The following is a 25,991-nucleotide window of genomic DNA, read 5'->3' as shown; positions in this document are numbered from 1 at the left end:
GAAAAATGTTCATACATTTTCAAACATTTTCCAAAAATAGCAGTATAAAATTATTAAATGTGTGAGTAATTTCTTTGTATATCTAAGTTATTTGTCATATCTGCCCTGTGCAATTGGTGATTATGAAGCCTAAAAACGCAAACAGAAATTAAATCCAGTCATCAATGCCAAAAACACACTTACAATCGTTACTCGCAATTATTAACTTAAATTTGTAATCGTGACAGCCCATAGGTGAGAGACAGAAACAGGATGAGAGAAAGGCAGATGAAATGGAAAGCAGTGACAGAGAGAAAGCATACTGTAGCAGCGTCACCATTTTTGTCGGTCCAAGTGACAGCAGACAGAGGGAGATAAATTGAACACAAGAGATTGGAAGAGGTATGAGAGCTCTCACACAACCTCAGAACACACAGACAGACAGACAGACAGACAGACAGACAGAGGCCGATACAGACAGTCAGACATACTAAGATAGAGAAAGACAGACAGACAGGCAAAGACAGAGATAGAGAAAGAGAGAGACATAGAGAGAGAGAGAGAGTTCACTGTCCAAGACACTGAACAGAATGCAGGACAGCTGAGTGGAAATTGATTATCATTGATAATAATCATGATCATTACAGTTAGCATGTTGTCTTCATCTAAGTTGAGATGTGATGGATTAACTTTTTTTTTTCTTCATATATACTGTATGTGTACTTAAACCATGAGAGGATCATCTTATCATGCCAATAGAGCTACAGTATGTTGTTGTTTACACAAATACCGTTACATTGCTGGTAAATCAATTAACATACATTTTCAGTGGAAGAATTGTTCTCACATGCCCTCCTTAATGGTTAAAGTACCATCATGTGACTGTCTGCACCTAAGATGAATACCGTCATATGTCAGGCAGAAACCATGTAATTTCAACTTTTATGTTTTTTCATATTTAATGCCCTCCTTCACCATACATGAGTGTCAAGCAAAGCATAGTGAAAATAGCCATCAAGTTCTAGTCACAATGCGTCGACACATTGTGACCCTGTAGATCGGCTATTTTCACTATTTCAGAAAATGTTTGTTCCATTTCCTGAAAAGTCTAACGTTTTCTTTTGGACATACAAGGTTTTCACCCGACAGTGACGACTGTATGACGGAGAGAGCGGGGGAGAGACAGACAGACAGACAGACAGACAGACAGACAGACAGACAGAGTGCCACAGGACGGCGGAGAGGAGGAAGAGGTGAAGACGTCAAATCGGACGCCATCCTTCAATCTGATAGAGAGACGAGGACAGGAAAGGAGAGAAAATTAGAGAGAGAGAAAGGAAGGACAGAGACAGGTAAGGTGGAGAGAGAGGAGAGAAAGTTGCGGACAGAGTGGGTCAGTGAGTGTGTCTGTAAGAAAAAAATAAAACAACAACATTGAAACATCACTACGCCTTGAATATAAAGGGCAGAGATTCTACAGAGAAATCCCTGAGGGGGAGAGGGAGAGAGAGAAAGAGAGAGACAGAGACAGAGACAAAGAGCACCCTTGAAGGCTTTGAAAATGGGAAAATGTGGACTTGGTATGCTGATTTGATGTGATCCAATTTGTTTACTAGCGCCCATGCCAATAAAATAACAGAAAATAATAATAATAATAATAAATGTGTCCCCATATTTGAGAAGGACATTTGCATATATCTGGGACCAGTTGGGGTTCAGTGTCTTGCTCAAGGACACTCAGCCAGAAGGAGCAGGAATTGAACTGGGGCTGCTCTACCTCCTCCTGAGTTGCCCTTACAGGTAAAATATCGCTGAGTCAGACAGGAAGAGAGATCGAGAGAGAGAGAGAGAGAGAGAGAGAAAGAACCCTCAGTCCAACAGGAAGAGACTGGAAGGAGAGTCACAGAGAGAGAGAGAGAGAGAGAGAGAGATATTTATAGCCAGTGGTATTATTGTTGGTTCAGTGACCAGGTTAGCTATGATGACAGCATCTCCAGTACGGCCTCACTCCTCCGCACGAGAACAGAACAGAACGAGGCAGGGAGCGGAGGACGAGAGGAGGAGGATTATGTGTCACGAATCACGAGAAAACATAAACACTTAAAACCCTATAAAAAAAATAAAAAGAGCTAGAGAGAGAGACCAGGAAAGAGAGAAACACACCTTTATTTTATGGACCCAGTCACCTGATTGTTTATTACTAAACATCATCAGACACTCCAGTTCAGTTGTTGCATCACACACACACACACCTCTAAAATGCACAAAATGCCATGAACAGAATCCAAGCAGCCCATGTCTCTATGAAGCCAAAGCCACAGGGTGTGTGCATGTAATGCTTCAGCGCGCACGCACACGCACACGCACACGCACACGCACACACACACACACACACACACACACACACACACACACACACACAGTATTCCCCATCTCTCTGTTACTGTACTTGTACTGTATCCCCCTTCTCTCTGTTACTGTACTTGTTACTGTATTCCCCATCTCTCTCTGGGGCTGTCACTTTCACCTTGTCTCAACCCCCTTGCACTCTGCAGGGCATGATGCCGTCTCTCACCCTGACCGTCTCCCTCTCATCCCTTTGTCTTTCACACCCTTCATAGTTCTCCGTCTTCCCCTCTAGTCTATGTCACCGTTTCCCAAACAGTGGGTCGGGATCCATGTTTGGGCCGCAGATCAATTTTTATGGTTCGCGAGTAAATATCCCCTTTTTTTCATAAAACGCAGCGCGTTGTGAGCTTATACATCTGCTATTTTCACTAGTTTGGGTCCCGGGCAAACGTCTAATTTGTCTTTTGGGTATTGAGCTAAATGTTTGGGAACCACTGCTCTATCTTACAGTATATATATATATATATTATCCCTTACCCTGGCCTCCCCTCTCATGTCCATCCCTGACCCCTGTCTTTTTGTCCCCTATAGACCTCATAACTCACTGTCAGGCAGAAACCTTTTATGCATTTCAACTTTTACGTTTTTTTTTTCTTTTCATAAATTAATACCCTATTTTTTCATGCAGGAGTGACGAAAGAAAGAAGCGAAAATAGCTGATCTACAAGCTTCTTTTTTTTGTGAGCTATATTTTTACCATGAACAAAACATTTTTGAAAGTGAAAGTGGTCAAGTGTGTCTGTGGGTTTTTATAAATATTTAACCAATGAAAAGTATTAACAAGAGCTTGTGACTAAATAATAACTATATCGGTAACACTTTTGGACATACAAGGTTTCAATCCGACAGCGGCGATATGGTCTCCGGGCCACACACCCCTCACATGCACAAAGCCTCGTGCACAGTATCCCAGCAGCACGTCTCTATGGATGCAAGGCTACAGGGTGTGAATGTGATACTTAAGCACTCAAGCATACACACACACACGCACACGCACACGCACACGCACACGCACACGCACACGCACACGCACACGCACACGCACACGCACACGCACACGCACACGCACACAAGAAGCTGAGATATTAGCCCCGGAGTTGGACTCACTACTATCAGTACCAGAGCGCTGAGTCCTTCTCTAGACCTCTAACAGCAAACCTACATGCATCAGGCCCACTTACAATCAAGGTTCCAGGCTGGAAGTCTTTAATTAGGTCTCGTTTCAGTCTCTGCCACACAGTAGGGGGTTTAGCTGCATGAACTTGACCTTTATGGTTCATGGACTAGGCCGTATATAGGCCGTCTGTATTAGGCTATTCTTTGTTATTTTGTACCGCTGGCGCTGTAAATCTCAGCGCACGGTCTGCACACAGCAGAGAATGCTTTTGGTAGGATTTATTTGATCCAGGGCTAGCAGGGGTAGATACATGGTAGGGCTGGGTAATTAACCGAAAATGTATCAAAACTGCTATTTAGAACCAATAACCAACTTAATGTTGCTCATGTATGTTAATCGAGCAATCAAGAAGCAGGTTTTTCTTTTTTCTTTTTAATGAAACTTTCTCATATAATCAACACTAAGAAATTCTAATGATCTTTTTTAAATAATTGACTAAAACTGGTGACCTTCTGATTACCAGACGGCCTCTCCACCCATTTAGCTACATTCACCCCCAAAGCCATGCAACATGGATGGGACAAAAAAATGTCATTGTAAATCCCCTCTCTCCCTCTATTTCGATCTTGCGCTTTGTATGTTGCTCCGGATAAGACCAAGAGTATCTGCTAAACGCCTTTTAATTGCCAACTCTTTCTCCCCGTCAGCTTGTCCCCTTCCTTTGCATTCTGCCCGACATTCTACTACTCGTACCCCCCCCCCCCCCCCCCCGCCCTCCCAGCAGCCCCCATCAGTCAACTCTACAACCACCACCAGTTGACTGGACTTGTCATCCTGTCGAGGTGCCGAAAAGTAACACAGACTGACTGACTGCACATAAACAGTGACTCTCATACACACACACACACACACACAGCCATATAACAGTCCTCCACACACCACAACCACGCCCATGTCTCCATGGCAACCGGGTCTAACACCACCACCAGCGTAGCCAACAACCACACCCTGGATCACTTTGATGTTCAACCAGTTCAGGAAATCATATTATTTATGTCCTAAAATCACTGGTTCTCAATGTCGGGTCCAGGAACCACCAGGGGTCCAAATTGGACCCTTATGGGTCTGTAACTTAGTGTACAAATGGAACCAAATGGATTCGTAGTCTGTACACTCTGAGTTAAATAAACAATGACGATTTTACAGTATAGATTGGGTTCCAGAGAATATCAAATGGGGGTCCGTGACCTAATGTATATCAGACTGGGGGTCCTTGAAATGAAAAAGGTTGAGAGTCACTAAATCGCTGGGTCTCTCAACTGGTTTCATACGGGAGCCTGAGTTCTACTCTGGCCCCCCGAGTAGGGACCCATATCTGGGTCCTGAAACAAAGCTCTGGCCGCTGCCATAAATGAGTGACAGTCGACAGACTCTTGACAGTTTTAGCCAGGGGGTCTGTCTGTCTGTCTGTCTGTCTGTCTGTCTGTCTGTCTGTCTGTCTGTCTGTCTGTCGTTTACAGACTCTGTGGACTATGCATGTTTTGCCAGTCAAATTCAATGTTAAGTGGCTATAAAAGCACAGTTCCAAGATCAAGCCTCAACATTTAAATCACCTTCGCCCTGAGTTTCTCATTAACCAGGAAACCATTCAGGGAAATTAAGGATACCTTGTTCTATTACGGAGCAAAGGGCAATGTCTGCCCAGTGCAACAACTGAACTAGAGTTAGAGATCGAGTCAGTATAGTCGTACGACCAAGTAGCTTACGTATAAACTAGTCTAAGGAATATAGGTACTGTACATGGCAAAATCCCCAATTTTAAATGTATCCATTTGTAAGTCTACAAATACATTTGTTCACACTCAGAGCCAAATTAACAGTCATAAGTGTACAGTGTAAACTAAAGACAGAGAGAGACATGCAGAGTGCAGACCGAGAATGAGACAGATCGACTAACTAGATAGACAGAGTTACAGTGAACAACAGAAAGAAAAGGAGGAAACATAAGCAATACAGAGACCCATAAAATGAGAAATGTGTATCTGAAATGAAAGTGTTTTTTAAAGGCCCTTCATTTGGTAATGAGAGTGGAGTTACATTTGTTAATGCACCGTGTGGATGCCAAGTTCAGACTCTTATGCTCTGCTCTACTGTCCCAAACCGCTGTGTCATTAAATATGTGGAACTAAATCATTTTGGTTGAAGTAATTTACATTGAGGAGTGCAAATTCACCTTGTAAGTAACTGAACTGTCTTGACGTAATCTGGGGTAGTCGTAGGGATTCCCTGTTTGTTGGACCATTGGCTATTATTATGGAAAAAGGTGACAGTAATCAAGGCACAGCTCCAAAGTCTAATCTAAGTCTAATCCTGGACTATTATTATTAGACAGGACTGGAGGCTATAGCACAGACTGAGATATAGTGCTTGGTTGGCAGATCAGTTTAAAGACAACAATAATTGTGCCAACTCATTCAGTCACTCATTTTTTCCTATTCATTCATTCATTCATTCATTCGAGTTGTGAGACCACACCAAAGCCTGACAATATCCACCAGACCAGACCCTTGTTTTGTCTGTAGAAAACTCACCGGGTGATATCATAATAAAACAGAAGGGGGACCAGACCCCCTGGGACGGTGCGGCTAAAATGACCATATAAATACACCCACCCATGGTGGTATAATAATGATCACACAGCAAGCTGGCCTACAGATAATGTAGTGTGTGTCCTACATGTTCACCCAGGCCTGCATATCTGATTGTGTGTGTATATGACACACACACACACACACACACACACACACACACACACACACACACACACACACACACACACACACACACACACACACACACACACACACACACACACACACACACACACACACACACACACACACACACACACACACACATACATCTCACACACACACACACACACACACACACACACACACACACACACACACACACACACACACACACACACACACACACACACACACACACACACACACACACACAGCCTGATCTGTGTCTAATTTACACAGCCTGATCTGTGTCTAATTTACAGTGTCACTCCACGCGTTGTGAATGTGATAGCTTGTAGATCTATTCTCTGTATATGGAGGGGAGGGGGGGGGGGGCAAGCGACACCGTCATACTACGGTGTATAAAGCCCAGGGCTTTAGTTAGCACCACTGCACTGCCTCTATATTCACACACACACACACACACACACACACACACACACACACACACACACACACACACACACACACACACACACACACACACACACACACACACACACACACACACACACACACACACACACACACACACACACACACACACACACACACACACACACACACACACACACACACACACACACACACACACACACACACCACGCTAGAAGCAGAATAGCAGCCCACCCAAAAATAGATATGAATGGAAATGTGTTAGAAATGTATGAAAGATAACCTCCTCATAATAATACTCACCACTTCTTTCTCCTTCTTCTTGCCACCACAGACAGGTCGGTGTTTCGTGTTGTTTCTAGTGATAAATCCACACTTCTCTATCCAGTCAGTCTAGTCTGGTGTATGTATTCTGTCCACTGTGGAGGCTGATCAGAGCTGATCTGAGCTGTATAGTAGAGCCACGGTATCGCCCCGTTTTTCATTCATTTATTTATTTATTTCATTCACGGCCAAGAAAACTTGACCAATCCATACCGACACGCTATTGTTAGACACAGTGTTGCCAGTTTTTGAGAGAGAAACAAGCAACTGGGTCTAGGAAAACAAGCCCATTAAACTGTTCGCTGTTTGAAAATAGCCGATCTACAAGCGGTACAAGCAATAGCTCGCAATTTAAAAAAATACATTAATCTTGGAAGAATTTTTTTTTAACTAGGAATATATTTGAAACATTTTAACAACACAAATCTTATATGGGTTCCCTGATGGATTGATTGATTGATTGATTGATTGATTGATTGATTGATTGATTGATTGATTGATTGATTGAATACTTTACAACTATTTAGCAGTTTGCACGGAAAGTACAGTTCTATACAAAGGGATATTAAAAAGGATTAAACCCAATAAATCAATATGGCTTGTTTCCATTGGTCCCCGTCCCTGGCACAACATATTTTCAGATGGGGGTCTGCAGACAAATACATATCTGGGGGTCCTTGCCATGAAAATGTTTGAGAAACACTGGTTTAAACAACATTTAAGAAACAAGCCCCAAAAAGCAACTACACTTTAGAAACAAGCCCAAATAAGCAACTACACTTAGAAAAAAAAAAGAAAAAAAACGCAACCACCAATATTTACAACTATAAGCAACTTTACAGAAAAACAAAGTCACTTATAATAAGCAGACATGGCAACGCTGACGCAGAAGCATGCTCAGTAAGTCGCTCACATGGCAACGCCCGCCCCCCTCTCTCGTACAGTATTTGGAGTGCAGCCATTGGCTGGAGTCGGCTCCTGCTGGTCGCCTATTGGTGGATCTGACTGTCTATCTTGTTAAAGGGGAGGGGCGGGTCTCAATAGGTGTTAGAGATTCCCATTGGCTCTGTATGTGAGATGGGAGGAGTCACAATAGGGGGGGAGGGGGGGGTCTGTCTGGGCCACGAGGCTTCATTCCACTTGCCAAGGAAAGGAAGGAAGGAAAGGACTCCACTTCTCTGCTAATAATCAGTGGTGGAAAAAGTACTGAGTAATTTTTAGAATCAATACTGCAATTTAGAAATACTCTGTTACAAGGTTAAAAGACAAAACTATTGGTATCAAAATGTACTTTAAGTACCAAAAGTAGAAAGTACTCATTACACAATGCATCACTTTTCAACACATTGTGAGCTTGTAGATCGGCTATTTTCAAATGGCCAAAATGTATAAAGGGCTGAAGTGGTTACTGTATGTTTTATAATAATAACCAAAATCTACAAAGTAACTAGTGACTAAAGTTTTTAAATGTTTGCCATAGTGGAGTAGAAGTAAAATAACTGAAAATTGGAAATACTCCAGTAAAGTGAAAAATACCTTTAAATTGTGCTTACCGCTATACAGTACTTGAGTAAATGTAGTTAGTTACTTTACACCACTGCTAATAATAACAATAACAATAACAATAACAATAATAATAACCATAATCATAATCATCCATTTCATTTATATAGCACTTTTTAAAAGTTACATAGCACTTCAAACATCATCAAATCAAAGAAAAAGGGAAAGCATAAGGATGGAAATTTCATATTTATTTTATTTTTTGTGCATTTAATTGCATTTATTCTTGTTACTTTGTACATTACAAGTTAAAGCGGCACTATGTAACTTTTTTTTATGAATAAATTGTAATTTAGTCCAATCTGTATGGTAAAGTACCGTACGTTAATACAATATAAAACGTATACAAATTGGGGTGGTTGTATTTTGTCTCCCTGCTCTTCTATTGAGACATTTGGATCATGTCAAAGGTCACGTCCCACCTAGACACAGGATCTGACACGAATTTTGACCTGACGGTCAAGATTCAATTTATCCCCTGAGCAAGCAGGCAGGCTCTATTAGCTCAATGGTAAAATGTCAGCACTTGCGTAGGAAACCGGGTTGGTCAGAAGAGGACTCATTGCTATAGAGTGAAAGTTCAGTAGTAACAGGAGTCTCCATGTCTCTCCAGCTCTTTATTAAACAGAAAATGCACTGTGACTTTCAGGTCGGGATACCAATGTTATCCAATCAGGATAGATAACTCAGACATGATACAGATTCAACAAGTGAAATTGAAGCGATGACACAAAGAAATGAGCAGACAAAATTGGAACTGGAACACTATGAAAAAAATGTGATTGAATGATTACTATCAGAATATCACTTACCCTACCTTTAAGTTTCTTAAACAAGACAAAAACAAAAATGCTTCCCATGATAAAAGAGGCAATGCTTTTTAATCTCAATCATACCATTGTTTGTTTGGCTAGTAATTGAAATGACACAACTTAGCCTCTTTGAGGGACCCTGACAGTACATTGGTCATACTTGGCTGCCCTGTGTGGATGAAACCAAGAAATCAGAAGCCCAAGCGGAAGCCTATTTACCAAATGTTAAATCAATGAACAAATTCATTTGTAGCAGGGTAAATGAATCATTATAATGTGCTTCATATCCTCACCCGTATAATTCAATAAACTATGTGGAGAGTTCTGAAATTGCCCTCATTAATCTCTATTGGGCAGAAAAAGGCATATTGGCACAGACAAGACAGTAAATATAATACCTTGAGGCCATGTCTGAAACTGAACCACATGGATTAAGCGGGAAAACACATTAAAAGGCAACAGCGACATCTCTTGGTGAGACAGAGTAAATAGCATTCCCTCACATAGCATATGAAGGCGTTCTCAATGCATAGCCAGAACATTGGCGTGTTCTCATATGATCATAGTAGTGGTTGATACGCTTATAATATCAAAACAGAACATATTGCAATGGTGGTTCAAAATAGGCTCGAAGTTGTATGGAACACTGCTGCCATAGGCTTTTAACAAGGAGAAGAGAACATTACTCCTATTTTAACTTCCCTAAACTGGTTGCCTGTCTGTTTTAGGATTGGTTTTAAGATTTTACTGATTGCCTGTATGGGCCCCTAATTGCATGTTTGATTTATTAACCCTGTATGGGCCTTGCACAATCTGAGGTCCTCAAACAGTCACCTGCTGCCTGCTGGTTGTTCCTGAGTCCAGGCTGAAGACAAAGGGTGACCAGCCTTTGCTGTCCTCAACTCTAGAACCTGCCCTCTCAGGCTTGATAAATCTCTTTTTAAGTCACTTCTTAACATGTACTTGTATTGAAAGGCCTTTCCATAGATTAATTCTTTTGGGTTGTAGTTTTATTGTTTGATAACCTTAATATTGTATTTCTTACTGCACTAAATGTAAGTAAAGTTCCTGGGTTTCTTTAATTCTTTTCACTACACTTGTATGAGTAGAACAATGTTCCCAAGTTGAACTCAGCGGCCAAGAAGGGATTGTGGGTGTTTTTGGCCCACTCTGTCATCCCTCCCAAGTAAGCACCGCACCAGACCTTGACATAGGGATCAGGATCATTCCCCATGTGGTAGACCACACTGCTGTAGGTTGAATACTCTGACACGACCCCCGAGGACAGCAGTCAGGCCACAGAGGAACAGCAGAGAGGTGAGGAAGAAGTTAAAAAACATTTAAATCCATGTAGTCTGCATTATCAAGTGTTTTTGCAGGCTTTCATGTTGAGTAATGTATACATAATACAGTCAAGTATTCAAAAGCAGTATATATAGATGAAATATTGTTCTAATCGCACCCTTAAAACATGCTGTAACTTGACTTTAATTTGTACTACTGTAGCTAATGCCCTGACAATTTCCACATACAATTACATTCTGTCTGTGTTGGCATCTTTCTATTCTCAATGACAGTAAATTAACCTTTTTGTGTGTCCACTGTCCAGCAGTGAGGGTGTCTTACCTGTCAAGTGCACAGTCTGGTTTATATATTTTATTATGATAAAAAACGGAATTTTCGATTATTCGATTAATGGGGAAAGTAATCGCTAGAATAATTTCTAAGAAGGTAATCGATAGTTGCAGCCGTACATGGCTCTTACTATGAACATCTGTTGAAACTCATTAAGTCATTCTGCAGACTGGTCATGTCTGTGGCAGTTGGTGATTGAAGTCCCTGACTTGTCAGGTCCTGTCTGTCCTGTTGTGTCATGGTTATTTATATTGATCTGCTTTATTTCTGTGAATGGGTGTTTACATTTTCCTCCACATGCATTATGTCTTCCTGGTGCAACTCCTCGCTGACAGGTGCCCGGCAACTCCATGTGTATCGGAGGAGACATGTGCTTGTCTAAACCCTCCCACATGAACATAATATTGCAGGTGTTCGCAGTGACAGGCACTACATGTGGCCAGCCTGTGACATCAGCCATCTATGATGTCAGTTGTCTATGACGTATCCATGGTTGTCTTCTTTTTTGGTGGAACCTGTCTGTGTCACTGGATGTGGGGGAGTGAACCTGTCACAATCTGCTGGAAGGTTCCTCTTGTGAATCAGAGCTATTGGCTGAAGAACCTGCTGCCTGGGACTACTTAGTACATACAAATACAGACACACTGCGACAGGCAGGCAGACAGGCAGACGGACAGGCAGACAGACAGGCAGACAGGCAGACAGACAGGCAGGCAGGTAGACAGGCAGACAGGCAGGCAGGCAGGCAGGCAGGCAGGCAGGCAGGCAGACAGGCAGACAGGCAGGCAGGCAGGCAGGCAGGCAGGCAGGCAGGCAGGCAGGCAGGCAGGCAGGCAGGCAGGCAGGCAGGCAGGCAGGCAGGCAGGCAGGCAGGCAGGCAGGCAGGCAGGCAGGCAGGCAGACAGACACACATACTCTCTCTCTGTCTCTGGGCCCGCCTACACAAGCTTGCCCACTAGGGGGATCCAAGGCCCAGAGAGAGACATCAGCACCATGGACAGCACACAGCACAGCCTAATTATTAATGTATATGCTGTCCATGGTGCTGATAGCCTGATAGCCTATTAGGCCCTAATGGGTCACTTTCACTATACATGTTTTAAAAAAATAGCAGATCTACAAGCTCACAATGCGATGCAATTGCAACGAGATGTGATGCATGTGACACTGTAGTATGACAAAATAGGGCATTCATTTACAATTTTGTTTATGAGGGTCCCTGGCACAAAATATTTTCAGATGTGAGTCCTTGACATGAAGAAGTTAGCAGACTTGGCCACAGAGCAGCAGTAGAATTCTAAAACAAGAGCCCCCTCACACACACACACACATACACACACACACACACACACACACACACACACACACACACACACACACACACACACACACACACACACACACACACAACAATTGAGGAAGTGTTCAGGAAGCAAGTCAGCAGTTTCCCCTCTGCTTTGAGTTAGCGAGGATGTCTCTACAGTTAAATTAAATAATAAATATACCCACATACTGTTGTAACTGCAAATGTCTCCACTCTCCACAGACTTTGAAAGAAAGTTGCAGTTTTTATTGTTGTTGTTGGAACTGGGAACCTTGGGCACAAAAAGCAAAGTTCAAACACACCTTGCCTCTAACCTCACATCACCACCAGGCTTTCCACACTTTCCACACCGTCGGACTACAGAGCATAGTGCGAGCTCAGTCACTTCCGCACCATGTGAGCAGCTCTCTCTCTGTCCTCCATCCAGTCACAGCAGAGCAGAGTGGAGCAGAGTCCGTTGGTTCACAGCTGTACTTTAGACCCCCGGGCCACTGCAGCCACAGCCTGGCATCGGCACGGTGACAGACAGTCCTCACTCCTCAGTGCTCCCCCCACAGCCACTGCTCTGCGACACAACGGTCCTGCACCAGGACCAGGAGGAGGGCAGATGTCTCCAGACGTGTCCGTGACCTGCGCGCTGCTGGCGGGCATCGTGCTGCTGTGCAGTGCGCTCAGGAGGCTGCTGTCCGCCTCCAGGCTGCTGAGGTCCAGCGGGCTGGACGTCTACGCCGTGGAGCTGGTGTCCACCTTCCAGCTGTGCGCGTGCACGCACGAGCTCAAGCTCCTGGCGGAGGTGGGCGGCGTGGACCCGCGCCTCGCGCTCACCCTCACGTACACGTCCTCCGTGGTGCACGCGCTCACCTCGGCGGGAGGCGTCGGGAACCCGTGCGCGGCGCTCGAGCGCGCCTACCGCGGCAGGATGACGCGCGCGTGCGCCCTGCGGCGCGTCGCGTGCCAGTTCGCGGCGGCGTGTCTGGCGCGCGCGGTCGCGCCGGCGGCGTGGAACCTCGGGCTGTCGGACGTGCACGCGCGGCACAAGCTGCTGCACGGCTTCCGCTGCCTCCAGAGCCCCATCCGCGCGCCGCTGCCGCGCGCCGCCGCCGTGGAGCTCGCGTGCGCCTTCGCCGCCCAGACGGCGGTCACGCACACGCACGCGCTGGAGGAGAAATACCGCGTGCACGCGATAGCCGCAGTCGTCACCACGTTGGTGTATGCAGGTATGTGTTTTATTATTCATGTCACTGTGTGTGTGTGTGTGTGTGTGTGTGTGTGTGTGTGTGTGTGTGTGTGTGTGTGTGTGTGTGTGTGTGTGTGTGTGTGTGTGTGTGTGTGTGTGTGTGTGTGTGTGTGTGTGTGTGTGTGTGTGTGTGTGTGGTACAGGCAGCCTACACAGGCTAATGGGTGTAAAGAGAATAGACAGAACTGCTGCAGTTCAGATAGGCCTACATTTATGTTCATATTTTCCATTACTACAATTTCAATTACTTGTGTGTAACTATGACAACTTTCTAGTATTTCCCCCCATCCCAATCTCACACAGCCCACACCAACACCTGCAAGGAGATATAATAGAGGTGATATAATAAAGAAAAAGATACATACAGCCAGGTACAGGTACATAAGATACAAGAAACATCTGGGAAAAAAATAAGTTAAGTTAATAGTTAATAGTACTTGTGATATAGCATTGCAATTGAGGATCTTTGAAAATCTTATTAAGCACCAAATGACACAGGCACCAGAAATGTATCAGTATCAGAAATTTATTTTTTTAGACAAACGTACCTGTTGCATCCCAAAATAAAATTAGCGCTAGGTGATGTAGCATCCTTTTCTTTTTGGAGCAGTGTGTCCATGATGTTTGTTTAGAACTGAATTCTGGGAATCACAGTTCTAAGACAACAGAGCTACCAAAAAGACTACCAAAATGCATTTTACGCAGTACGACTTTAAGACATACTTATTTTTACATTCATATTAAAGGCATACATTAGGCTCAAGGTCGCACAATTTGAGATTGTGACTATCCAATGACACAGTTTGGAGAATGACAGGGAAGTCAGTAAGAGGCAAACACACAGTCTTTGTTTGCATAGTGCTGACCCAGTCTTTGCTGACCCTTCATGGTGAGAGGATAATTATAGCAGGATAGCAGGCTGTCAGTATTCTATTCTCATTGGATACAAAGAGGTTTAGAGTGGGGAAGAGACCTGCAGTAAACCTCAAAATGACAAGTTTATGATCAGATATCCAAGAGAGCATCAGATTAAAGGAATGGACCAAACCATTAATGGAATGGGCCATCCCAAAACTCTCCTTCTCAAGGACAAACATTGCTATCATGTAAATGTTAACTTTGTGTGTGCACAAAGTATGTATGTACGTATGTATGTATGTGTGTGTTTTTACAGATGGCAGAGTCACAGGGCTAATGTTTAACCACTTAAACCAGGGGTGGGCAAGATTTATTTCCAGGGGGCCATACTGACTTCGATAAAGTGAGTGAAGGGCCACACATTGTACAATTGAATTGAAACGTGAAACACATGGTGCTGAATTATGTTAAAACTGCATGAATTTGGTAGACAGTAGCCTACCTTACTACAATAAGGTACTGTCTTCACAGCAATAATTTTCTTTTTTTTAATAGCTGTACTGTACTGTATCACTCTGGTGTACTCTGGCCTTACAATAAAAAGATTACTAGCATAAAACAATCCACGTCAATGCCGTATCAACTTTTAAATTAGCCTATACATTTTATCTGATATGCACCACGCCATAGGTCACTGATCAAACACATTGCATTATGTTATAAATATGGACTCAAGGTTGACTGTTTCACTGTTCCATTATAAACATAAAACATTTGAGTACATACGGATGGAGGAATGCAAGGTATAGTAGCCTACTCAAATAGTAAATATGAATTACTATTAATTGGAGTCGAGTTCAATCTTTTTTTTCTCAAAACCATTAACATATGGCAGCCTTCTATCTATCTATCTATCTATCTATCTATCTATCTATCTATCTATCTATCTATCTAATCTGTCTACAGGTGGTGGAGTAACAGGGGCAGTATTTAATCCAGCCTTGGCCTTCTCTACCCAGTTCCCCTGCAGTGGAAACAGTTTCCTGGAGTATTCCCTGGTCTACTGGTTGGCCCCGATACTGGGTAAGTCTTGTATTGGACCTTTATGGGTCCATTTGGGTATATTGTTCCACTCTCAGAATTAAAAACCTGGTATTTGTATTTTGGGTATGAAAAATCTTTAAAAATTACAGCTCACAACACGTCACATTGACGTTCATATATTTTTAACTTGTAGATCGGCTATTTTTGCTGCACGTCAAAGTATAAATGAGGCTTAAGTGATTAAAAGACCACTGAGGCTACAATGGGTATCTAGGACGAAGTCCTGACGTCGCACGTTTATCCCCTGGGTCGTGGAAGTATCTCTATGGAGAATAACATTGGGTCATCTTAGAATCGTCTCATATATGAATTGTGGTCCAAAAATAAAACAAACTGTCCCGGTGATATTGTCAGGGAGGTGGCTCATTTAGATAGTCAGTCACTCATTTGTGATACAGTCTGTTTCTGGCGAATATTTTACTAATTCTGTGGCAGTGACATTAGCGTTATCTCACCGTCGGTTGATGCTTCATATCCGTCAAAACTCATTTGTTTATTTTTGGAACACAGTTCTTATTTGACACGATATTAAACACATCTGTGGGAATTCAGAATGGGGGGGAACGCGACCCAGGTAGGATGCATAAATTACGTCAGACTTCGGTGCTCTATAGAATATAACAACAACTGGCTCAATATGTGCACATTCTGAGGTCTAAAGAAGCCATTCCTTGCCCTTGCGAGCCCCAGAGGTGAATCTGGGCCCCTTTACACCTGGCATCATGCATCCTGGGACTGTGGAATGTAGTGAGCCAAAACACAAAAATCGAGAGAGAGAGAGAGAGAGATAGAGAGAGAGAGACACACAGATAGAGACAGAGAGGGTGAGTGTGTTGTGGCCTTGTGTCGATCAGATAGAACTGACCTAAGCACTGGACGGCCTGTGTGTAATCTGCATCAGGTGTCAGGTTTCCCCTCCTGTAGAGAACGGCGCTTCTGTAGCACACGGACTCATCTGATGTCTCTACATCCTCTCCTCTCTTCTTTCTCTCTCTATATACAGTATCTGACTTTTACGTTAAAAAGGAGTGTCAAATACCAGGACACACATCCCTATTTCCCACATAGAATATGATTTAACCCTGTTCCTGTGTTACAGGTATGATCAGCTCGGTGCTGCTCTTTGATCAAGTCGTTCCTCTGTTGTCTGGGAAAACGGCACCGCCTCCCTACCGCCCCCTGGAGAGCAAGAAACTGAAGTGACGATTCGGGCCCTGATGAGGGGACACTGAAAACAGTTCCCTTTTCTTTGCCATTTCATTCAAAGGACACAGTTAAATATTGTAGGAAAAAAAAAACTTTATTTCAGTCATCAAGGATACAAAAACAAGTTCCAGAATACTGATGAACGCTTATTGTCTTCCACAAAGAGTACATAAAGTTTCTGCCTAGCTAGAGAAGTGATGGAGACAGTGTGACGTTTCATGCCAAGGACAATCATCTGTACAGGGAAAAGCAGGGCCGTCATTTGGGGTCCAAGGGATGGCAATTGCCACTCTCTAGCATTCACCTTTAATTTGATTCATATTTTCTCCACTGAACATGTGACATGTGTTTTCTTTTCATCAACCAAATATTCATTAGCCACTTTAAACTTGGTGTCCCTATTTTGGGAAAATCATTATAGACCGAAATTTTCAAAAATAGCATATCTGCAAGCTCATACTGCATTGTGTGAGCTTGTAGATCGGATATTTATGAAACAGGGCTGGAAACAAGTGGTTACTTTTTTTTTGCAACCCTCTAGTTTTTTTCTGAAATGGAACCTCTGGGGAAGAGGAAGTGCTATGTCTAGACTTTAGTCTATGAAGGACAATTTGAGGTTGACCTGTCACCTACCACCACCCAATTGAGTATTTGAACTGTTTGAGCAATGAATGTATGTGCTGCTACATACAGGTTTCATGTATACCCTCTGAATTTCAGTTATAGCAATGAGAAATGAACTGTTTAAGGATAATAATCGTTGAAATGCAATACTGTTGTCCTTGTCCCTGCACAATGTGAAGCCATATACTATTTTTCATAACCAAAGGACAAGCGGAAATGTCCTTAGTTCAGTTTGACCACAAATCCACACTTTCCATATGCACTAATAATCTTTCAGAGAAGTATTGTATATAGCAGAATGTACTGTAGCAGCAACACTATAGCACACACTATAACAGGGCAAATAATGTAATACTAATCTACTGATTCATAAGAATATAGCACATACAATAACAGGGCATCAAACATCTTTTTGCAGCCAATTACAAGTGGCAACTGAATTCACATTTTCTAAGGATATTGTAAGGAATTGAACACTGGGTGGCTATCTGGTCATGCTACTGGTAGCCTCGGAAACCCATGCTTTTTTTTTTATGCTACTGGTGACGTAGAGAGCAGTGGTTCTCAACCTGCGGGTCGGTCCCCACATGATTTTTTTTTTTGGGGGGGGGGGGTCCCCAGATGACAGTGAAGTGACAATGTAATGACTTTTAAGAAAAATGTAATGAAATGAAAAAAGACCATTACTGCATCAAAAGTAATCAACAAACTATACTATAAAAACTGGTCAAACATTGGCCAAATTGTCAAATAATATAAGAAAGAGGCAAAGATTTGGCGTTGTGTGCTTGTAGATCATCTATTTTCACAATATTTATCTGTGGATCCGAGTCAAACTAAATATAATGCCTCAACTCCTACAATTCCAAGTGCTTGTCAGGGTGGGGGGTCCAGTTCAAATATGATTATTTTGGGGGGTCGCGGCCTGAAAAGGTTGAGAACCACTGATGTGGAGAAACTAAAGATCCAGTGCAATGATTTGTATAATGTCCTATACATTTGTATAATATCCTCTTTGGCAGAACTTTTATTGGAACAATTTACTTGAACTGAATTACTAGAACAAATACATGCTATTAGCAACTGTAAATGTACATTTAGCTGCCTAAAGTAAGTTATTGTTATGACTAATTATTCTGTAAAGTAGTGCATATGATGTTTGTAGTCCAAGCAAAGCTGTAAGATGTATGATTATCACAGAGAATTATCAATGCAATGATATTGGTGAAGCACAGAATACTAGAATGTATGGCATTTAGGTGTATATTGTTGCACAACATGTAATTGTGCCTTTTGAATACACAATAACTATCTGCATCCTCCTGTATAGCCTACTTGTTTTGCATATCTTGCACATGCAGTAAGTGTTAAATGTAGCTATAAAGTTTACTTCAGTTCAGTCCCTATACATTGCAAGTAACCAATAGTAGGTGCATGGGCAAGGGGCACAATTGGGTCAGATTCGCACATATAGGCACATTATATGACTAATTTATACTCTATATGTGTCCCATACTAAAATCTACAAGCTCAGTCTCCAGTCTCATCACTTAAGTAAGGCATAATTGTCTAGTAGTTGTTGAGAAATTACACCTGACAGGATGATTAAACACGGGCGAAGCCGAGGTGTTTAATGATCCTGAAGGGGGTTATTTCTCAACAACTACCGGTGGGGCGACAATTATCTTGCTGCTTATTACACGGCTATTTAATAAATACATTAATAAATTGACGAAAAGTAACAACAAAACGAAGTATTTCCTTGCTTACAGTAATGAAAGTATTGCTTAAGTGTTGCTCTGCCCAGCACAGCACAGTTGCCTCGGAAAACAAGTGTTGATCAAATAGAATCAATTATCGGTTATTACATCGTCTATTTCTCAATTAAGATGTTTTCACATTTCAAACATTCTGGAGAGTAACGTTTAGTTCTAAATTATATTGTGTGTTTGTTTGTTTGTTTGTTTGTTTATGTGCATGGCTGTCATGTTGGGTAGGCTACTGCATAATTTCAAGCAGTGCAGCAGGTGCTCTGAGCCTTTGATTAGACAGTGGTCTGTTATTGAGCCCATCGGTCATTATTTAGAAATCAAATAACTGTATTCAGCGATTGACCAATCAGAATCAAGCATTCAACCAAACCGTGTAATAAGTTAATGTATCTCCTCTGACTGTCTATCACCGATCCTTTCCCCACTTTACCCAATTCTTTGATTTGAAGCATTTCTCATGCCAGCCACGGGAGGCAGCAATGCGACTTGTCTGCCATTACAGCCCAATAGAAGAAGAATCTTTAGGTGGTTATGATCGGAGGCGCACGGCACTACTACTACTACTACTACTACACATGCTAGTAGTTAGTACTTTATTTTAGTCTTTATTGTATTGTTTAATAAGCTACACCCATATAGAGCTGCGTACTGGGTAAACGGCGTTCTTTCTAAACTTGGTTTTGTTTCAAACAATGAAGAACTGGCAGGACTATGAAGTGAGAGCGCTGCTGACCATCCGAGGCAAAGAGGAGATCAAGAGCCAGGTCACAGGCACGGTGAAAGACACCGTGGTGTACGGCGTCATCAGGCGGCTGTTAGGAGAGAGGGACGTGCATCGCTCTCAGAACCAGATCATCAGCAAACTGAAGGCTCTGAGGAGGCAGTACACCACGATCCGAGACCACCACAAGAACGGAGGAGGAGGAGGAGGAGGAGGAGGGACCACGGACCACTGGCCCTACTATGAGCTGTGCAGCACGGCGTTTGTCAAGTCCGGACCAGCCATGAGTAACTCCTCCGTCCGACGCACTTCCACCAGGACCAGGATCAGGACCACCAAAAGAACAACAAGCCCCCCGCCATCGCCCTCCTTCTCCCCGGTGTGTGTGAAGGATGAGGAGCAGCAGGAGGACACGGACGAGGACAACAAACCGCTTGTTGTCAACGGGACGACAGAGGACACAGACGAGGAGGACACACGGTCACCGCAGATATTAAGTGGTAATAAGACAAGTTTAAGTTGTTATATAACTCGTTTTGCGTAAGGTGGGATTGCTCAGGGTAGAGGACAGAGTACAGCAACTTGCGGGCCTTATCTACAAGATACACTACACCACAAAGACACCCATGTACCTGTCAAACTACTTCAAAAATCACAACACCAGCAGCTCCACAAATCACATTCAACCCATGATTTGGCTCAGACAAGGGATTAAACTCGTTATATTGCTATGCCACCAAAATGTGGAATGCCCACAACAGTCCTAAAAAAAGTGTGAATCCTAACTCTCCTTCAAAACCGCTCTAAAAGAGCAAATTGTAACTCCCCTGTAAAATATTTTTCTTTTTGAAATACTACTCGTTTATATGATGTTTTTGCATATTATAGTTTGTCTTTAAGTATATATATATATATATATATATATATATATATATATATATATATATATATATATATATATATATATGGATATATGGGAAATACTGTAGTTCTAATGTTTATTATTTTCCTAGTCATGAGTGTTCCAACAACGATGGAGCGAGCCATTGCAGCAGTATCTGTGAAGACTGGGCAACAGGTCACAGACGAAGACGAACCATACATTGACGAAGGGCCTGACTCTGTTGAAGATGCTCCCGAACAGGCCAGCATGTCACAGCCTTCGCAGTCAAGTGGTACGTTCAAGTGGCTTTGGCATGTAACATTTAATGTTAGTCAGAAGTTAGCTGGTCAACTACCAGGCTTTCTTTACCTAACCCTAATAATGACAGGAATTAATTTTAACTGTTTACTTCATGCTTTATCAGTTGCATTTCATTATGTAAAAAAGCTAATTGTTTAACTAGCAATTGTTTAAGTTCCTGCACCAAGCTGTTGAAACAGCAGCAATAGTTTCTCTATCAAAAGCGGTTGTTTTGCTTCTGTTTAGTCCTAATGTTTATTTTCCATTCTTAGTCTGCAATGTTCGATCAAGAAAACAGACAAAGATGGACCAAGCCATGTCGGCGTTCTCAACCGGCATGGTGGACCAGCTGAGGGAGATGGACTCAGCTATGCATGCTCGAGAAGACGCCCGCCTGCAGCGGTTCATGGAGCATGAGCGGGAGCTGCAGAGCAGCCTCATGACACAACTCATGGCCATGCAGGAGAGGATCATCCAAGACAACAGAGAAAGTCAGATGGCTGTGCTTGACCGCTTGCTGTCCAGACTCCCGGCCCCAGCACCAGCACCAGGTCTGCAGAACAATCTCATGCAGAACAATCTCACGCAGAACAGCATCATGACCCAACTCAATGCCATGCAGGAGAGAATCATCCAAGACAACAGACAAAGTCAGATGGCTGTCCTCGACCAGTTCTTGTCCAGACTCGGGCCAGGCCCCACACCATAACACTGACTTTTATGAGGACACGTCTTTTCATTACAGTGTTCCAAGATCCACTGACTACATTTTGAAATGCAATTCTACACAGATGAGAGACATTCCTTGTATGTGCAAACATGACTGGTGAATAAACTAATTCAGATTCTGATGAAACAAAAGGGCAGTGCAAACACTAATGCTTGCCCCACACTAGAGGATAATTGGGCAGAATCTGGGTCCAATTCACCCCTTCCGACAATCGCAGGGCATTCCTGATTTCAGGCTGGTCTGAACTAATAATCTGCCCAAATAAGTCTGTAGTTTAAAGGGGTTAGCTACATAATCTTAAAGACAGGGTGCCGTGATTTTCAGTGATTTTTGCCCCCCCTAAAACATAATCATCAGGTATTATGGTTATACTAGGAGGAAGATTTTTGACACGCCTCCAGTATACCTGGTTCTCACCTTAGCACCACCCACCTGTCCTAGTAGTCCCTCATGCTCACACCTGTTGTGTTATGATAATGAGGGGGAGGGTATATTTTTACTATGTCACTAAAGGGTGTTGTTTTTCCATTGGCACGTTTGACCCTCAAGCCTTTTCAGAGACATAAAGACACAAAACACCATAAAAACACCACCAGGGGGCTTAATGAAGTACTATCAACCTCATAGACACATGAAAAACAGAAAAGTTACTGACTGGGTCGGAGTCAACACGATTTCAAATCATAAATATCTCATGTTTAATATTTAGGACTTGAAATTCTGTAGTGTGCACCAAGCAACAAAGGAAGGACCGATGTAAACGTTCTTATGGTAAATGTGGAAAAAGTCAAGTGAGAACCAATGGATGATGTGACAGGTAGGGTTGAGGGTGTTTTTTCAACCACGCTGCACATACATTTAATTGGTACAACCTGGCGAACACTGTATTAAAGCACTTACAATAATGTAATCCTGGGCAGTTGTCTCTCAAAAGCAGTCTCTCTAAACAGTCTCTAGGAACTCAGGTATCGATTAAGGGGCTGATTGACTGCCTTTCAAAGCCTGACAGCCAATCAACCCGATTAGAGGTGGCTGTTAACTGCTGTGCCGCACCTGCACTGCTGCTTGGTTTACAGCCGACAACAAACCGTGCCCTAGGCCTAGGGGCATCTGTCAAGTCAATAAATAGAGGACCAGTGTGTCAAAGTAAAGTAGTTGTAATGTAGTTTGATCAGTTGGCATGCCACCAGTGTTATTACTTCCACCTCCCTGTGGTTGAAGGTGTGCTGCAGTAATAGGGAAAATTCAGGGTTTCATTTGTAACAAAACAAAAACAGAGGGGGGGGGGGGACATTTTCTCAACCACCTAAGCGCTATATACTAGCCCTATATAGCCCTGTACTCTCCATGAACCATGATTAGGCACCCCTGTTCTAAGCATTATAAATGAAACCAATGTGCACTGTGTGATTGTATGCAGTGCATCTGAATGAGTATACTTTTGACATGCATGAACATAATTGTTGCTGTCAGGCAGAAACCCTGTATGTCCATATTTTATCTTCTGGGTTTGTGGTAAATGCCCTAGTTCATCATACAAGACTGTGGCACAAAAGTAGCAGAAATAACTGATCTACAAGTTCGAGCTAGTAAAGCTGCTATTTTAGGAACATGTTTAAAGTGAAAGTGGTTGTCTTTCTGTAGGTTTTATGAATATTTATACTAAATACTTATTTTTCATTTTCATTTCCTGAAAAGTATGTTATTTTTAGTTGTTTTTTTTACAGGTTTCCTCATTAAACCTTTCCATATCAGAACACAAGGTTTGTTAAAAAAAAAATCAAAATATTTTCAAGAGTTATTGAAAAAAGCCAATCTACAAGCTCACAACGCGTTGCATTGCAATTCGTTGCGAGCTTGCGCTGCCGCCAAAGCCATATTGGTCCAGTCATGCTGTGCCTTCTAGTGAATGTATGTCTATTGAGGCATGAGGTATATCCACTATTAAAATAATTTGCTGAAATGTCAACCGACATTCAAGTGGTTTGGTTTGTGAAAAGGACACACATACACAGTACACATGAGCTTTCTGTAACTGCTAGAAACATAATTATTCTTCATTCGCTATACTGGGGGGGGGGGGTTACTGTGTCCTTTGTTTCCTGCCTATCAGCTTTGACTGAAGAAAAGATAAAAAAAATAAAACAAAATCCCCAAATCCATTCTTATTCCGTCTGAAAGAAAACAGTTTCTTGCATAACTTGATTAAATAAAAGTAACTGAAAACGTTACAAAAACTATGCATTTATTCAAGAGACTTAATACAAACATAACATGTCTCCCTCTCAAGGAACATCAGAGAACAAGCTGGTCGTCAAGTACAAAACACAAACAGAGACATATATTTATACAGTCCACCACACTGGGCCTGCATCCCAATAGAATAGAGTAGCTTGCTTGGGTGTGTCTCAATAGTCTGGAGTAGTTTACTTTCCTAATCAGGGGTGTGATCAGGAAAAAAAATGCAGAACGGTAAAAAATAAGGAATTTTAAGATATGATAAACCCTGAAGGCAGTTAGGGGCCGTTTTAACCTATTACAGTATTTTTTACTTTAGTAGACCTTTTTTTTTTCTCCATGAATGTGTCATCCACAGTTCTTCCTAACAGTACTTCCTAACCTCGGCTCTTGCTCAAGGCAGTATGCTAGCTCTGGTGCATCAACAAAATCTTTATTACAGTGGAACAAGGCTATTTATATCATTAAACCCAATTCCTGTAGGGATGATAATGATGATGATGCAGCAATGTAGATAACCAATAGTGCTCCGTAACATGGAATGATATTTTCAAATGGGACTACGGTAACATTACGCCTGATTAATACTTGGTTGCGCACCATCGCGATGCTTTGTGAACTTATAGATGGGCAATTTTCGGGACGAGACACCGGCACTTAACTAAATATAAATCAGGCTTAGGGTAATAAAGGGGAACAAATACGTAGTGAGTACTACTGATGACAGTTGTGGGCAAATTTGTCTCTATATTTATCCATCCAAAAGTTTAGAATACTTCACATGAGAGAAACATATTTATGTTTGGGTTCTTAACAGTGCTGATACATTAGTAACTTACTTTGATGACAATGGACTGTTAGGTGATGTAAGTTTACAGCAGAGAAATATTATTGGTCAATGATGTTCAGGTACGGGATGATCATAAAGACACACATTGTACTATCTTCTAGACTACTGAGATGACAGTAAGTACATATCGGGGCGTCTGCGAGGTTGGGAGACAGAACATGTTGTGTTTGGAACAGGCAGAGAAGACGGATAAGCGCTTAGAGGCATGTTAGGAAAACCTCAACCGAAGAGATGTTGTCTTCTTTATTCTGTCCCATGATGCAACACCAGCCCTTTGATTTTTGGCAGCTAAGGAAAAGGCTCCATCTGAAGACAAAGGAGACAGATATAACGCTGTTAAAAAGGACATGGCTCAGGCCATATACAGTTAAAGTTGTACAATGCAGATTCACAAATAACGATTTTTAGCAACCTCTGCTGGTCACTACCGTCACTGAATACAATTTCCGTAGTCCTCGATTACCCAGAATTCCATTTGTTTTCACCGGAAGCCGGAAGCGTTTCAAAAAGCGTTCTTTTAATTGTTTTATACTATCTGCGGATCGTTTCTCTTAGCCAGTGGAGCATTAGTTACCATGAGCTGTGCTTTCTTTTTCTGTTCTTTTTCGATCTTCCAATCTTACATTCTCTTAAAATCAGCGTGAGGTTCCTTTTTGTTATTAGCACGGTAGTTCCTGGCCAAACAGGAAACCGTTGCGGTAGTTCCTGGCCAAACAGGAAACCAGTGCATTTCCGCCTCCGTTTTCCGGCCAGATGACGTCATTTTCCCGGGAAAGTCCCCCCCGACAGCGTTCAATAGAAAATATATAAATAAAAGGCTTCCGGGGGTGAAATTCATGGAGTGGGTGTTGTGAAACTTTTGCCACTCACAAAAGATATACAATTTAACTTTAGTTTTGTTGAAAACGTTACCTAGTATTACTTTAAAGGGGAATTTTGGACCACGGTTTTCTTACCTTTTCTATGATGTTATGATATCCTAGGATGAATGGTACAGTAGAAAAATGTCATAACTCCATCCCGGGTCCGCCACAGCTAAAAACACGCGCCAATAGGCCTTGCGCTAGATCGCATATTTTTATTTTTGAGATCTGAC

General features: G+C 42.4%; 4 protein-coding genes across 4 annotated transcripts in view; 3 read left to right on the top strand and 1 right to left on the bottom strand.

Annotated features, from left to right (window-relative positions):
• pak1 (p21 protein (Cdc42/Rac)-activated kinase 1) overlaps positions 1 to 7,142 on the bottom strand; it is an 80,559-nt gene extending 73,417 nt beyond the window's left edge. The window contains exon 1 of the mRNA XM_080427873.1: positions 7,018 to 7,142. The gene's annotated coding sequence lies outside the window, so the exon portion shown is untranslated. The remainder of the gene's footprint in view (positions 1 to 7,017) is intronic.
• aamdc (adipogenesis associated, Mth938 domain containing) overlaps positions 1 to 25,991 on the top strand; it is a 282,823-nt gene that overhangs the window by 189,162 nt on the left and 67,670 nt on the right. The gene's annotated exons all lie outside the window — the stretch shown is intronic.
• Positions 3,245 to 16,781, top strand: aqp11 (aquaporin 11; the record flags this gene model as incomplete). The annotated part of the gene is made up of 6 exons (XM_080429236.1): positions 3,245 to 3,332; positions 10,601 to 10,665; positions 11,384 to 11,515; positions 12,800 to 13,589; positions 15,434 to 15,550; positions 16,671 to 16,781. 6 exons carry the CDS (start codon positions 3,245 to 3,247, stop codon positions 16,772 to 16,774), a joined length of 1,296 nt encoding a protein of 431 aa, XP_080285362.1. The 3' UTR covers positions 16,775 to 16,781.
• On the top strand, positions 19,758 to 22,457 carry LOC308085407 (uncharacterized protein). Its single transcript, XM_080428560.1, has 3 exons — positions 19,758 to 20,394; positions 20,908 to 21,069; positions 21,350 to 22,457. Exons 1-3 carry the CDS (start codon positions 19,866 to 19,868, stop codon positions 21,784 to 21,786), a joined length of 1,128 nt encoding a protein of 375 aa, XP_080284686.1. The 5' UTR covers positions 19,758 to 19,865; the 3' UTR covers positions 21,787 to 22,457.

This window comes from Gymnoscopelus braueri, assembly GCF_963280865.1.
Source record: "Gymnoscopelus braueri genome assembly, chromosome: 5".
In the NCBI taxonomy this organism is placed as follows: Eukaryota; Metazoa; Chordata; class Actinopteri; order Myctophiformes; family Myctophidae; genus Gymnoscopelus; species Gymnoscopelus braueri.
Note: the sequence above shows the minus strand (reverse complement) of the source record. Positions and strands in the feature narration are given on the sequence as shown.